This window comes from Cuculus canorus, chromosome 3 (assembly GCF_017976375.1).
Source record: "Cuculus canorus isolate bCucCan1 chromosome 3, bCucCan1.pri, whole genome shotgun sequence".
Lineage (NCBI taxonomy): Eukaryota > Metazoa > Chordata > Aves > Cuculiformes > Cuculidae > Cuculus > Cuculus canorus.
Window position 1 is genome coordinate 13,912,762 of NC_071403.1, and position 17,305 is coordinate 13,930,066.

General features: G+C 36.1%; 1 protein-coding gene across 8 annotated transcripts in view; it reads left to right on the forward strand.

Annotated features, from left to right (window-relative positions):
• The window catches only part of ADGRB3 (adhesion G protein-coupled receptor B3), a 457,722-nt gene that overhangs the window by 234,690 nt on the left and 205,727 nt on the right, over window positions 1–17,305 (forward strand). For all 8 annotated transcript variants that reach the window (XM_054061560.1, XM_054061566.1, XM_054061564.1 and 5 more), the window contains 2 exons: window positions 594–662; window positions 4,981–5,089. In XM_054061560.1, coding sequence (XP_053917535.1) covers window positions 594–662; window positions 4,981–5,089 — 178 coding nt within the window. The remainder of the gene's footprint in view (window positions 1–593; window positions 663–4,980; window positions 5,090–17,305) is intronic.

The window sequence follows — 17,305 nt, forward strand, 5'->3', positions numbered from 1 at the left end:
GCAGCTAAAGAATTTAACAATTTAAGGTCAAACAAATATAAAGTAATTATTCCTTTTCAATTGAAATTACTAAAAGGACAGAAGGAAATGTAACTTTTGAAAAGTAAGATTAACTTGGTTTCACACAGCATTTATAAATGAAATACCATTGTATTCCCTACTTATGGTCATTAAGGATAATCTTCATATTTTGCATAGAAACTAGTGGTTCTAAGCCTAGTGTTTTCTTAGTGTACTTTGTTTATTTGTATAATATATACTTGTCTAGTTTCTGGAATTAGAGCAATCTGAAAATAGAACACTATTACTTTTAGAATTTTAGAATATTTAATATAGTTCTTATTTGATACCACAGAGTTGTGTGGAACCTGATTATATGGCCGGAAATGACAAATTAACCATGAAATATATGTGCCTTTCTATCAGCATAAAATATTATTTTGCAATCTTATCTCTTGCACTCACAGAGAATAGGTTGCAGAACTACTTCTGCAGTGGAGAATGGAAGAGTTTCTTGATGTCAGCAAAAGGATATGACTGTTTATGTCACTGAAAGTCATTTTACTTTGTCTTTTATTTAATTGATTTTTCAGAACTTCTTTCAAATCATTAGTAACCTCTTAGATGAAGAAAACAAAGAAAAATGGGAAGATGCACAACAGGTAAGATTTGAATTTTGTAATTTATCAATTTAAAATTTGGAAACTATGCATATTATGACATTCACTAGGTCTGAAGTTACACGTTATTTCAGTAAGCCATGAAAAATTGGCATGTATGGTTTCAAAATTCAGGTTAAACATACACTCTGCTGTAGGTGAAAGGAAATCCCAAGCGAAAGTATAATTTGGAAATAACCAATCCTTTTAAAGAAGGGGTAATTCCAGGACTCCTTAGCAAATTCCTTAGATTAAAATTATATTAAGAAGGCACCTCTCTTGATGAAAAGACTTTCATTGCATTGTATGAGATTATTCATTATGTCTTTCTGTTTGAGGTAGTAATGAAGTACATACAAAAGATGAAATATGCTACTAAAGGCTAGCTGCAAGGATGTTTTTGTTAAACAGAATACTTCAGAACTCACATAAAGAATTCATCTGACACTACCAATGAACTTGCAGAAATTTGTATTTAAAAGAACAGTCATGATCCTTAAGACTGACAGATTTCAGGACTAGTTAGATGTTATGATAGAACTTCATAAAATAGTAAAGTCTAACAAAATACATAAATAAAGACTTTAAAATTCAAATTAAAAATATTTTTTAGCTTGGGTATAATTATTTCAACGTGCTATACCAATAACATTATAGGGCAATGTTAACATTTGTGTTCATTAACATGACTGTAGAACTATCACATTTATTCAAATAACAGTGACGATGGGGATGAACGAAGAAATATGTACAGAGAAAAAGTGTGGAGGTAGTCAAAGGCAGGGAAATATTTCTGTATGAGGAATGATTTAAAAAAGTAAGAGATTTCACTATAAAAGAGTTAACTGCACTTATGTGCAATAGAAGCTTTGAAAATCAGGAGTGGATTGAAGAATGTGACACGGGAATGATTAATCTATTCATTTGTGCTCTTCTAAAATAAATAAAGAACACCAAATGGCAGATTCAAAATGAATACTAGAAGCAACGTTTTCTACAGAAAGTCAGGGTGCAGAAGTTCTTGCTGCTGGAAGTACACAAGATAAAATAGTAAATAGACAAAGTAATGGAAGAAAAGTATAGGACTGTTGATGGAAAGATCCCGGTTCTGCTTAAGGAAGTCCATTGTTTAAAAAAATGCTAAAGGATGGGTTATTAACCATTGTCAAAGTCAAGAAAATGACTTACAGAGATCTTAGCTCTACTCTTGTATGGTTATTGCCACTGTGTTATATAGATACTTGAAATATGTTCACTTTTAATGTGTTTCTTGATAAATCACTAGGTGTTTGAAGGCCTTTGAAGTTATTTAACTTCATTATTCTAAATTTGTCTTTATACTACATCTAAGAAAGGGAAGATCAGGATTTTTTGCTACCAATTGAAACCTTGCTGTAAACATATGATGCTGCAGCTGACCTACTGCAATTTACGCAGGAATCATATTTTCCTTACGATGTTTTTTTGCTCCTGTGTGTAAGAGCCAGCTACAAAAATAGACAAAGTATGTGTTGGTAGATGTAAGCAGCGAAATCACATGCATGTGGGCAGTTTACATAAATAGAACTAAGATTAGGGAACCGATGTTAAGCAACTGTTTTAACCCCACTAATGAACAGGCAGGATACCACTGCTTAAGTTATCAAGCTTTTCTTCTGTCTCCACCGTGCCTGCTTTGCCACGCTGTGTCCACCACCTGTCCCACAAAGATCAGAGGATGGCAGCACCTAAGAGAAAATTGTGAGAACGTGGAGGTAAAAGAGGGAAAAACAAATCACTTCTCTCACCTGATTGCTGCTGGCAGAAGAAATAGTGTTGAAAAAGAGAGGATGCAAGTTATTTCTACTTTTGAATAGCTCCTTCTCTGCCTGGTAATTCATTGACTCACAGACCTGGTAGGCAGGCAGGAACCCAAGCAAGCACCAAAATGAGCAGAACACAGGAGCAGCAGGGCCGTAGCTGCCTGATGACAAAGATAGGGAAATCCCTAAATCCTAGACTCCTGAGCTATGGTACCCAGAGCAACCACACCCCTGCTCTTGTTGCAGTTCTTGAGTAGTCACACAAGCTTTCTCAAAGAAACAATTCAAGCATGTAAATCGTCATACCAGCTAGGAAGCATGAGCTGGAATCAGAAGGACTCCTAAGATTCTTTTTTCTTTCACTTGTTCTTTTCACAACAACAAAAAACTTCCTTATACAAAATATTATTTTCTGTCATGTTTTGGATAAAACACTGAAATATTATGATTAAATAGAATTGGATGTTAAAACAGAATATTATTTCTACATCCTACATGAAGACTTTTCTAGTTTTTATGTCACAATCAAGATAGGCATTGAGCTTAAAAAGAACGTGTGCAAGTCATTATGTGCTGTGAGTGCAATCTAGTGGAAACACTATTGACTCATTAAAAAAGACTAAAGATGATTCTGTTTCCAATTCAGCCACTCGGATGACTTTTTTTTTTGGTCCTTGTTAATGAAACATTACAAACCAAGGGACAGCCTAACCAAATTTTTTTGCCAGGCTGCATGATTTTCTTGAACTCCATGGCTACTGTTAGCATGAATCTCTTAACCTGTTCTCTGGGTTGCTTGCTGGAAAGAAAATCTTACTCACTGACAGCAAATTGCTGACTTTCTATCAAGTTAACAGCTGCAATGCTTCCCTCACCCTATCTTTTTTTTCTAGATTAAATGCCAGCAGTTGATACCATTAATTACAGGTTATGTAGTGTTCGGAAGAGCAGCACTCACTTTAATGCTTATCTTTTATTAAAAGCTAATATAAAGCACTGCACACAGGGAACCACTTCAAGTCCACAATGCAGTGCTTCATAACGTAGGATCTGCATATTTTTCATCACCATCTGCTGGCATCCTATTGATTAACCAGTACTTCGGATTTATAAAAACGAAGAGCACCTCTATAACACTGACCATTCAATAGTTTCTGCTGAAGTTATTACTGTAAAATTTTACGTGCAAGAACTAAAGTGAAAAAATGTTTTTGCTAAAATCTATCCTTAATTCATAATCTTAGTGTGTGCGCTATGGATGAGATGAATGTAAAACCTACACTTACTATCTCAGTAATATCATTAGGAAAATGACAGTTAAGTCTCCTTCATCTGAAGCAGCACTTGCAACCTGTTAGGAGCATAAATGTCACAACAAATTCTTCATAAAAATGGCACTGCTTCCTTACCTTTTATTAAAAGATCCATGTATAAAACAAAGCACATGTGACAGATGTCACCTAAAGAGATAAAGCAAGACGAACATGGAGTTGTTCTGTGTTCCCTAGTACAAGACATGGAAATAGTGGAACGAGCCCAGCGAAGAGCCTTGAGGTTGTTTAAGAGGCTGAAGCATCTGATATGCAAGGAGAAGCTGAAAGACATGACACTGTTTTTCTTGGAAAAATCTCAGTGAGGATTCTCTCAATGTTAAAAATTCCTGAGCAGGAGGAGTAAAGACAACTGACTGAAACTCTTCTTAGTGGTGTCTGGTGACAGGACAAGAAGCAAGGGGCAAAAATTAAAATAAATTCCATTTAAATGTAAGAAAAACCTCTTTTACGGTGAGAGTGATTGAATGCTAGAACATGTTGCACAAACAGGGACTGGAGTTTCCATGTTTAAAACCTGACTGTATGCAGTCCTGGGCAGCCTGCTAGAGCTGACCTTGCTCTGAGTAGGGGGCTGAACTTGATGATCTCCAAAGGCTTCTTCCAACCTCAGTTATTCTGTGATTCTACCACTCCACACGAGCAATGAAAATAGCAATACAGGTAACAATTTATGTAATTAAATGCTGGAGAGATTCAACATGCTGGAGAGGCAAAGGTAAGATTTGCATTCAGCTGTTGGTGTCATTAGTTCTGAAGTTGCTGAAGATATCTTACAGAGGAAGGAGAAATATTATAATTAGAATTATTCTAAAGTATGAAATTCTTTAATCACTAATGACAGTTGGAAGTAACAGCAAGGTTTTTTTTGTTTGTTAGTTTTGTTTTGTTTTTTAAATGCAGTGACTTAGATTAAACATTCCATAGTTCCAGTTCAAAGCTAATTTCATGTAGCTTTATGGGAAGTATTTTCTGTTCACATGAGGGTCTAATGGCAAAATGGTTGTCTTATACTGAAAGAAAATTTTGGGTATTAAAACGTGAAGAACAGTTTGACTGTTAAACAAGTCTCCCATTTCATTTGATAACACTTAGGTTTCATTTGATGGCATTTAGACTTCATTTGAATGCATTGCTTTGGATATTTTGATATTATAGCTAATGGCATGTCTGACCTTCCTTTGTTAGATCTATCCGGGTTCAGTGGAGTTAATGCAGGTGATTGAAGATTTTATACACATTGTTGGAATGGGAATGATGGACTTTCAGAATTCATACCTAATGACTGGAAATGTAGGTAAGAAATAGGAATTTCTTCTATCAAATTTATGACCTATTGAAAATCAGAAATAGCAAGTATGTACTGTAGAGTTGCTGATTCTGTCACGATCCAGACTGGGCTGCACCTCCTCCTTCAAATTATCTCTGCCACTTGATTATCTCCTTTCTGATACAACACATTTAATATGCCTTACACATTGGGCTTCTCCATAATCATATCTCAAGGTTTAAATGCAAACTTTCAGGCTCTAAATAAAATTCAGAAAGTATTTATCAGAATACTATGAATTGTAGGTATATGTTAGAACATTTCCAGGATATACAGTATTTCAAATTGTAATTGAGAAAATCATACTAATTAAGATAATAATGATTAAATTGATAGCTTGAAAAATGTTAATATTGTTGAAATGATCTGGTTTAGTATTCTGTGCTCCCAAAGAACAGTCTTTGCACATGTTTTGGTGTGACAATAATCATCATAAACAGTTAAGAAATAACTTTAAAAATTAGTTGCCAAAACAATGTAAGTCTACGGTTTCTTTTTTGTATAATTGACAGTTTTAAAATGTTATTCATATTTAATTTGTGAACTTTGTCTTTGGCACTGGAGAGTTGCCAGGCAATATAATTAAATAATAGCAAACATGAAATATGAAGACTTTTAGCAACTGAATTCCACTTACCAGTAGCCATAAAAGTTTCTGCAATATCACAGAATTTCATTAAAAATTCAACAACAAAAAAATCAGTTTGAGAAGTTACTTTCTAAGCATTGTGTCTTTGCTTAGTTTCTTCCTTATTCAATTAACTTTCTTTAGCTACACTTCTATAACACCAAGAAAGTGTAATGCAGTTGTATGTAATGAACAAATTTGGAATATATGTTTCTGTGAGAGTAAAAGCTCTGGTGTCAATACGTTTTTTAAGATTTTTGTTTACCATCTTTCTGCATCTAAATGTCAGTCAGATCTAGAGCAAGTATGTAGAATTTATTAGAAAACATGGTCATTTAGAAATCAGTTGCCAGAATAAAGAAGGGAAATTGTTGGACTGTCCCTATTGAAAATCTGACTTGCTGTGCAAGAGTAAATATTTACTAATGTTGTCCTGTTCATATTTAGATTGACAGGACTGCAAACACTAACCCCTATAAGGCACAGTCTTGTATTGGCAACGTGTCAAAGAACTCACCAAAAAGAACTCTGGCAGCCTAAAAACGTTTAAAACATTTCAGCAGGCAGTATGGGGAACTTTAGCTTTTAACTAGTGATTTATTATTCTTGTTTACCGTTTGCTCTGTAGTACCACTTAAAGCTTCTTCCAGTTGTCAGTCCTTCATTATGCTAGACCTGCACAAATTTGTAAAGAAAAGAAAGTATCTTTTTTTTGAAATGTTTGTTCCATGGATTTTTTATGACAAAATAAAGAGATGAGCTTATTTAAAGACCACAGCTCATGCGGTTTGGCATGATGTACTGCATTCTGATCGGTTTGTTCTCTGAAAAATGTGAAAAAACCCACTGTAAAAAGAAGATGCATTCAAATAATATGTCTCTACATATTCATGGCTTCAAATGGGAAACAGCAACAACTTTCCAATTGAATCAGAATCCATGCTGTGCACTGGCTAGTCTAGATAACTGCATAATCTTACAGTCTTTCTTTTGATTATCTTTCTCTTCCCACATATAAGATATTTTTAGGCACTCAAGAGTAGGTCTGTTCTTAACTATATAACTATCAAAGGAATGGAAAGAAACTGAGAAAAGTGAAATTAATTTATAGGCTTATTCTGACTACATGTTCTCTCTGCCTAGACATATTGGTATGTGTTTATCCTCTTTTTACTTGATCAGCTGTCAAAAAAAGGACACTGTCACTGCTGTGCAACTCATTCAGCAGAATACTGAAGCTCAGGTGACATGGTGAGATGGGGATTGATTTTTTTTTATCAGCAAGGAGTAATTTCTTATTGTCACAAATAATGAAAGAATGCATCCGGAATAATTCAGTTTTAGTGTAGTTATCCTCAGGGGTTTAGTGTAATACTTTCTTACTTGCGATGTGGTTGGAACTTCAGGAATGTATATGTTGCTTGCAACTGAGAGGAATGAACTATGCAGTTGTTGTTGTCTTGTCTTAGCATTAGTTCTGCTGTACCAGCAGGAGTTTGAAAATATGCAAGGTTTTGTTTATAACTTCTAATAACAGCCTTGTCATTTAAGTCAGCTAACGCATTCCATGCAGAAGCATATACGTGCCAAAAGGAGGCCCAGCTTTTATGTATTCGTCTTTAAACAAGACTACCTGATAGTTATTCCATAGCTATGTACTATAAAATATTTCCTCAGCAAATACAGGTATTTCAGATGCCTTTTGCCATATTTTCATTTCACAATTACTTTACAGTTCAGATATATGAGAAAAAGGATTCACTAGTAAAGATGAACAGCTGCTTCTTGTCAGAAAAAAGATCAAGTTATGTAGCAAATTTCACGGGATTGCACCGAATTCTTGGTTTCTGTCTATTAATTTCCATTGATAAGTTTATTTTTAATTGAATAGCACAATAATAGTCCAGATACAATTTGAAGATCTAGTTGTGTTTGACAGATACACTAATTTCCTTATATCCTCCACAGATGTGATTTTATATTCTCTTTCTTTCAAGGCAGAGGCAGAACATAGGAAGTGATTAAAGTTATCTTAGTTATATGGTAGGCTATACCGCACCACCTTATTATACATTTTGAAGTAGCTAAGTAGCTAAGAGCTGTCCATAAGGACAGTTGCTGTGCCACTATTAAACTTTTCAGTGTGGTGGCTTTTAACTTCTGTTTTCCATTGCTTCTGAAGAAGATATCAGAGATTGGTTCCAAATCTAGATGATCCAATATCTGTGCTTTGGGCTTTATTTAGGCAAGTCAGGCATATGAAATGCATTTCTGTTAAAGCAACTCCCATCTCCTTTTAGCCCTTCTTTCAAATATAGAGAATATGCTATGAAAAACTTAACAAACGTAAATATAAAAGCAACAATTTCCTTTGATCATGCATGGCTGGGACAGATGGTATTTGTTTTATTTATGTGCTCTCGATTCTATATTATGTTCCTTTAAGAAACAGGTGATATAAAAGCTTCTGATACGAGACAGAAGCCTCCATCCTCACCCTGCTCCTTCTTTGCTTCTTCCTCCTCCTCCACTCCCTCCTCCTCCTCACAACCAGCTGAGCTGGCATAGGAAAAGGGTGGTATGGAAAAAAACAAGAGCTTTTGCTACCACTCGGAGTCCCTGAATTAGCTGAAAGCACAGACCCACCTGCAACGGGACAATATGCAGTGGGAGAAAAGCTTTTAAACCATAGTACCATTCTGTGTTAACCACTCACTTTCAGTGTTCTCTATTATAAAAGCTGAGTTCCTGATTTTAGGTCAAATAACTAATTTTGGCATTTAACAGGTTTTTGAACTTTATAGCTACAAGTTATATGAAAGCTAAAAACCTGAGTAGATCCACCTCAGGGCTTTGGGTGATTTGGGGTCCCATCACAGTAAACTATAAGGAATTCTGAGAAAAAAATGACTAAAAGTTAACTGAACTGCTATCAAGAAATATTCATCGTTTGATTTCAAAATAATTCCTAGACTAGAAGGTTTGAGTGCCACAAGCATAACTGTTTTTAAAGGAATAGGCAGAATGTGGAACTGGAAATAGCGAGCAACACTAGGAGATACATGTTTCTATGGCAGATTAGGATTCTTTTGTAAAGGAATATTTTCCCTCTGCTTTAAAATAATTTTCTGTAAGAGCAGAAGCCAAAAACACCTCCAGGGAAGGTGACTCCACCCCCTCCCTGGGCAGCCTCTACCAGTGCCCAATGACCCTTTCCATGAAAATTTTTTTCCTGATGTCCAGCCTGAACCTCCCCTGGCAGAACTTGAGGCCATTCCCCTTGTCCTGTCCCCTGTCACTTGGGAGAAGAGGCCAGCTCCCTCCTCTCCACAACCTCCTTTCAGGTAGTTGTAGAGAGCAATAAGGTCTCCCCTCAGCCTCCTCTTCTCCAGGCTAAACAACCCCAGCTCTCTCAGCCGCTCCTCGTAAGACTTGTTCTCCAGCCCCCTCACCAGCTTCGTTGCTCTCCTCTGGACACTCTCCAGAGCCTCAACATCCTTCTTGTGGTGAGGGGCCCAGAACTGAACACAGTATTCAAGGTGCGGAATGATTCCTGTCATCTAAAGCAAAGAGAAGTGCTACTTCTTGAGTAAACAAAACCTTTGCACACAGAGAGGCTCAGAGCTGCATGGTAGAAAAATAAAATTAAAAAAAAGGCAGATTGAAAACTGGAATGATTAGAATAGATATTTGAGAACAGGTTGTTAAAAGGAACTAGATGTACACAACTGAAAAGTGAATGAAAAGAGAAACTAGGCTGACATCTCTGTTTAATCTTTCCCACAGAAAAACAAAGATTCTTAGCTAGACTATAAATTATCATATTTAATTCTGAGGGTTTTAAGAAGAATAACATAATAACAAGCAGAGCTCTGTGTGGTGAATGCAGTTAGCTATGATATTATATGAAAAAACGAAGAGGTGTAAGTCATGCCTCTATGCATAAATCAGACTCTAACTAGCAGGCTGTTACCTCTCTACTTAAAAATAGTTACTGTGACACTGTTACTCTGATGAGTAATCTGATCCAATATAGTAATTAACATATAATTTTTCATCTAAGATTTCATCTTGAGCTGCTTAGATAAGATTTCTAAATATTGGCAGGGAGCGAAGTCCGATTTCTGCCTTGACAGAAAGCCTAGGATGCCATAGAGGAGAAAATTATTTTAAAAGAATGTCCATTATCTTGTGGTTTTGCATGCTTTCTTGTCCCCCGCTTCGATCTTCCATTCTATGTTCAAATCCATGAAATTTGTACCAAAAAGTTAAATAATACTGTAGGCTTAAGTGTATCTTAAAATTTTCTGGTCCTGCTAAAAGCATATGGAAATGTTAGTGACCACAAAAGCTTTCAGAAGAGGTACCTACTCTAGTTATAAGACACAAGCCATGGTAGACCTGATGAACTTTGGGAATCCTAGAAAATGAGCAAGCTGGATTTCTGTCTGTTACTGTGTGTTCATTCACCTTTTCCCCAGGTAAGATTTTTAGGTCTTGGAAACTAGATCCTTTTCAGACTCACCAGAATCCTCTCCGCTTTATATGGTTTGTTTACTTATCCTAATCTCATCCACCTAGTCAGCTTATTTTTTACTTTTTTTTTGTATCAGGGTTAGTGATGTGTGTCTTAAATGCAATACTCAAGATCCTCTGACTCATGTATCATAAATATCATACTGGCCTAACATAGGTCAAAAGACTGAATTGGTTTTGATGTTTGAAAGATGGTGGGGTTTTTTTCAAATATGGTAAAGAAGACAGAAACGAAGCCACAGATTAATACTATCTTGTCCAAAGCTGTAAAGAAAATGTCTAAAATTTTCAGTCGGGAAACAAATATCTTAATAATTACATATGATATAGTCAGGATTAATTTGTAATGAAACTACTGCTCATTCTGTGTAGTGCTAAAGAAAAGTATTGTGACTTTTCTGGTTAATAGAAATTCAGCTGGTAAAATTTCAAAGTTTTCTCCCAATAGAAAGAAATGCAAATTCCATAGAATGTCCCAAAATAGACTTTCAGATCCCTCTTCTGTTTCCATTAAGTTATTTCAGAGTAACCCATGTTTTCACAAAGCAAAATTCAAGGGTACAGCCTTTAAGGAATGACTGTGTGGATTGTACTTACTATTTTTAAGAAGGTGAACTGGAATAGTTCCTTGTAGTGTGTTGTAGTTCATTTGTAAATACATCCTTAATGATTAATATAATAATGTTTTTTGGTTTTTTTGTCAAGAATAAACTTTTGCAAGGGAAAAATCAAGTGAAACTGAAATGGTTTTGCATGGATGGAAATACAGTCCTACTAGATAGAAATACAAGTTCCCTTCAGTTAATGAAGTATTTATATTCTCTTCAGATTTCTGTCTAGTTTTTTTAATAACGAGTAAAATACACACCAAAGTAAGCAATATTTAGCTAACAATCTTTTTTGTTACAAAATTTTGCTATATGGGCTTTTGCCAGTTTCCATTGTTTAATATGCCATTTCTTCTCAAAACAGCCTAAAAGATTCAGTGCCTGTCATGTTCTCATTTCAGGATAGGATCTAGCTTTTACAACTGTATTTATAATAATAAATCAAATGCAGTCTTGAGAACTGTCCTACAGTTCTCCACAGTGTTTAATTCATGGCACCTGCTGAAACAGTGTCAAGGCATGGTTCAGGGGACAGTCCAGGTGAGAAGACTGTCCTGGTAGGCATAATTAATCCTTTTCTCAGTGCACTGTGGTGCATAGTTAGTTAAACTCTGTTCTTAGATAGTGAACACGATTGTTAGAGCAGGTATAAGTTTTCATTCATGTTTTGAGGTCCTTGTCCTAATCCTCTGTTTCTCACTCAGATGTAGCCCACCAGTCTTCCTTGCCTCAAAGCCGTACACTGTCAGTTGAGCAGGTGCTCTGTTACATGAAGGTGGGCATCTGTCACATTTCTTTCTTCACTCCTCAAAAAATCCTTCAACTCCCAAGATTCGTATGTAGACAGTGTCACTCTCCTGTTTCCCTATTCTCCATTAGCTCAAACCATATGTAACATTCTTCTGGTGGCTAAAGGTTACCAGAACAGACAATTTTCAGAGAAAAACAGACAAAAGGAGAGCAAAAATATGGGAAAAGGTCGATTGGAATTTTTTTTTTTACCCTTATGTACTTCTGTTCCGTATACATCCATACCATTTTCTTTGCAGCAGCCTCAGCAGTTCTTTCATCAGATCAATATATGGATTTCAGAAGATTCAAGCTTTCTCCACTGATTAAAGGGGGAAAGCTTCATGCACACTTTGAAGGTCTAGCTCATTGCAGCCACCAACTTAATTCCTGAAATAAATGATCGAGAGCTCAATATCAAATAAGCTTACTAAATGATTCACGTTCCCTGAAAACGTAGCTGTGAAAAGTGCATAAAAGAGTAGAATTTCTTTCTGTCTTTTCAAAAACTGCATACTCAGTGATCCTGAGGAAATACTTCTCTCAGTTACTTAAGATTAAAAATACCTAATATCAAAGGCATATCTATGTGAATCTTTATCAAAAAATCCTCCTAAATGTGGATAAAAATCTAACTCAATTCTATGGCTATATTCTAAGTAATAGTTGAAAATCAAAAGTTAGTTTTGTGTATATGTTATTAATTATCCTTAAAGGTAAAGCTAAATAAATTAACCATTCAATATTTTTAAATGGGTGCCATAGGAAACCAGAGTAATCTAGGAAAATCCCTTTCCTACCTTAAGTAAGAAACACTGAGTAAAATATCTTAAAGAAATGGAAACTATAAAACATCCAGACATCCAGGCTTCAGTCTAATTCAATAAAATGCCCCCAACTGAAACAGAAAGCAGTGTCAGCAGCCCATTTGTGAAAATAGCTTTACCCACATTTAAGAATACGTCTTAGATTCTTGTATCATTCCTAAATTTCTAATTCTGTAGACTCTTTTCTGAATCATTTTGTTATAGCCCCCTTTTCACATGAGCAATTAAAAGCTGGTGTTTTCTAAAGGAATTATCTGGTTTATGACAGGCCATTTTTTAACAGGTGCACTTAGGTGCACCCTGAGAAATTAAATATCTGAGTTTATTTGCTACTATGCCTTGGACAGCTGCATCTTTGGGTGACGCTCAACAATTTCCAAATAGAATGACTCTTGAGGGGATTGAAATTAGGAATTTATGGTGGCAGCTATGGGTTAATGTAGTAAACGCACACCCAGAGGAGTATTGTCATTTCATATAAGGTAGCACCAAGAGGCAGCAATCAGTGGAGTATAGTCCCAAGATATTGCAGACAGTACGGTCCTCCTCTTAAACAGGGGAGGCACTGGAGTGTCACAGTCTAATAACAAGATGCAATTCTGCACATTCTGATGACTTGTTCTAGGATTTTGTATCCCTGTAAGGCGATGACAACAAGGGCATCCAGCCATCATCTGGCAGTACATCCTCTAGAGGAGGTTGGCAAGAGATGGCCTGACTACGTACTGTAAATACAAAGTTCGCCCTCACTTTTAATGACTTCTGCGGGGTTTTTTAACTCACTCACTATTGAAAATGAAAGAAGGGAAATCAAACAGAATTAAAATAAAAACCCACAACATAGAAATAGGTTAAAATACAAATAAAACTGAAGAGTCATGCTTTCAGCTAGTAAAAACTAGCAAAAGTCAGTAGAAGTAGACTGATTTCTTCTCTGACGATAGCAGACAATATTACTTAACAAAGACTTAAGAGAGAGCTATTAACTCCGCGTGTTACTTGTAGTGTGTTAGAGAGAGGCCAGTTACCCAAAAATGAGCTCCATTCTGAATGTGGAGGTAGTATGGTTTATATCAAGCTAAGGATGTAGTATATCAGCCACCAAAGTTTGTTTTTATTTTCTGGCTTCTTTTCAGGAAAAAAGAAAAATAAAAAAGAAAACCCCATAAAACAAAACAAACAAGCAAACAAAAACACGAACAAAAGATAAAAACCCAAAACAAAATAAAAAAAAAGGAAAGAATCCCCAAACAAGCAAACCAAAACACTAAACCAACCAACCAACCAAACAAAAAAGTTGTTGCAAAAGTGTATTATTTCCTTGGTAATTACTGTAGGTTTTAATGCCAAATGGCAGTACAGATCTGCCTCTTTGAAACCACATAGCCTGAAAGTAAGACAACAACTGAGGTAACAAACAGGACAAGTATTTTTCACTTGTCAAGTCAGTTTTGTAAGGATGTTAGTGCATTATTAATATCAAAGAAAAGGGTTTTTTTGGCAAATAAGTACTTTAAATATGGAATTATAAGATATTACTGAGGTCAAACTTCAAAGCTATGTAAACATAGGCAGATATAATTCTGACTAATTATGTTTATGCGTGTGCAATTTTCTTTTTTTTAATATGGGCAGTTGGACTTTAGTATGTGGATACTGTGTGAATCTCTGTAATTCCATTAAGATCAGATTGTATAATGCTGTCACATTAAATAAGTCCAGCTCTGAAAGGTGGCTCAGGGATGCCTTCCCATCGAGTTATGAGGTTTAAGATGGACCACCTTGCTTTCTAGGCTTCCCCATAGAGGAGAGCCTATGTGTGGCTGGATCCGTCCCTATTCCCAGACATGGTTGACAGTTTATGACTAAAGGATTTGTGTGGATGTATTTACAAGTGTTAGCCAACAGTCAGAATTAGTGTCACCTGTGAGAGTCTCCTCAGACTGTCACCCACAGGATTAATACTTCCTGCAAGTGACCCCAAGCAGGCTGTCACCAAAGCATTTTAGATAGTTTTGCAATGCCTGTCAGACAGACAGTTCTGCAGTGTTGAAGCGGTAACCAATTTAATTAAAACATCAGATAAAACAAGTTTGGGATTGCCATAGACAAATTCACTTGCTGCATTAGCACTAGATGATTATAACCAGTTAACGATGATCACATATATACATATGAAGTAACAATAAAAACTTGTAGTAGTAGTTAATTTCCTGAGGGAGCATCCAACAAAGTCAAGGGTGTGCAATTCTTATGCAAATGGTGTCCCTTAGGGTGAGAAGAGAGGTCCAGGTCCCTCATCATCTCCATTAGGTAAGGTGGTCATTTTTCCTCCCACAGACAAAGGGTTTTCAGGTGCCAATTTTATACCTTTTGAAAACTCTTTGGAGCATTTTGGTGGGATGGGACTAGGTCAATTATTATGAGTTGACTGGTTCTTGGCAAGGCTGCTTGTGTCATCAGAACGTGGAACTCGGTGGTTCACCATGCCTTTGGGGTGAGGAGCTCAGTACAAGCTTTGAGAGGTGTTTCTGTTCTTCACTGAAGCAACATCTGGCTGGGAAGCCTTCGCCTGACTCCGGGTGTCTCTCAGCTGATTTGAGAGACCATCACCCAGTTCATCTGTCTTGCAAGATAAAGATTTTCGTTGTTCAAGTAGAACCACTCCCTTTTGCAAACTGCTGCCTTTTGCTATGATTGCACTTTGCCACATGGTGACAGAGCTAACGGTGTGTATTTTGTGGGCTTTATTTGTTTTGTTTTGCTTTGAGTTTTAGGACCTTGTTTGCTGTACTGGCTCAAAGCTGAGATAGAGGATCCTTGATAGCATGTGTGATATAAATCAGAGCATCACTCTGTTGTAGATGAAAATATTTTTTTCTCACCTTGAAAAATTTTAGAAGGAAGTCTGTAAAAGATTATTTTCTCTTTTTTTTTTTTTTTTTTTCTTTTCCTTTTCTTTCTCTAAGTCTCATTTACAGTGGGAAGAAAAACATTTTCTCCCTCCAAATACATGGTATAGCTCTGTGGCCTGTAGTGTTTGAATGGTGCTGAATGTAAGGAGCACAAATGCTTAAATTGCCCTGCAGTAGTGCCAAATGACTTGATATTGTTGTGGTTGTTTTTCTTTTTTTGTTTTAGCAAACTTTCTCCATATGCATGGAGACATGTAGTCAGCCATAGGCAGCATTCCTCTGTAAATCTTTTAAGAAAATATGGTATGAAATGGTCTTATACAAAGGATGTTTGATTTCTTTACATGAATGACTTTCCATAAAACCTGTGGTTCAAAGCTTATGCTATTCTTTAATGACTGTTATTTTTTGGATTTTTTTTCTATAAGGTCTTCCACTTTTAGTGCCAATTACTTCAGTTAATAGTTAGCAGTTAGCCATTTTTTTCTAATACATTGTTATTATGTGCTTCATCTTCCATTACTCAGTAGTTGAGTATCTTGAAAGGAGGTAGATTTCAAGTAAATCTATGAGAAAATAGTATATTAGTATAGTAACTTGTCCAGAAACTCCTGTCTCTGATCCTGTAGTAGAGTAGATATCTAGAATGTGAACTGATCTCAAAGGCAAGTACTTGGAAACCTATTCATATGTGTGTAAATGGTGCCCTATAGTGAAACATATTTCCTCCCATATTGGCACCTAAATTTCATTTCCAATAAAGCAGAGGAATGAAAATAGACTGGCCAGCCCAAGGGGAAGAATCTGTGGGATAGTCATCGGGATGACTGCGTCTTTAGAGATTGGCAGGCAGACAGGCTGCTGCATCTGCACTTGTAAGATTTCTCCCATTTCTGACGGAAATATTTTTTAAAAATACAGCAAGCTTATCCCCTCCTTTCTCATTTCTACCTCAGGAGGGTACAGTATGCTCATAAAGATTAAAGTGAATGTCTCTTTTGCCATTAGGTATCTTAGATTGTTCATCGCAGAAGCATAGAATGAATGTTTTTAATGCTCATTTAGCTTTGAAAATTGCATCACTATGTAGGCAATGAAAAATAATGGTCTCCTTTCACAGTCAACAATGCACAAAGAAAAGTTTATTTCTGCAGAATGACTGTCATTTAACTTTCCCCAATTGAACTTATACCTGTTTTTTTTATGAATAGTTCCAGTACTGGAAAACATGGCTGGTGGTGTTATCCTGCATCATCTATTTTACACTCCTGGTTGTACTTAGAAATACTTTTCAGATTTTGATACCTTTCAGAAGTTAAAATTGTAGGTATCCAAACCTCTCATAAACTGAAATTATAGAGACCACACATCAATAGGATAAGATATTAAAATATGGCACTAGTTCATCTACTTAGAAATGGTATTCAAAAGCAGAGCTCAGAGTAGTTTGGACTGTTTATGTTTATAATGTTTATAATTTATTTTTACAAGATATTAGAGGAAGTTTGCTGAATATAAGTGTTTGTTCTCTGAATGTACTTGAAGTATGCATTTAACTGACATCGTGTACCTGGACTTGTGTAAAGCCTTGGACATGATCCCACACAATCAATGTTCTTGTCTACAAATTGGAGGGACATAGATTTAAAGGATGGATCACATTGTGGATAAGGAAATGGGTGGTTGGTCACACTCAAAGAGTTGTGGTCAACTGCTCGTATGTCCAAGTGGAGATCATTGGCATTCCATTGGGGTTGGTATTGGAGCTGGTGGTGTTTACTATCTTTGTTGGAGACACGGACAGTGGGATTGCTGACAACACAGAGGAACTGAGGAGGGGCTCTTTACAAGGGAGTGAAGTGATAAGACAAGGGGGAATG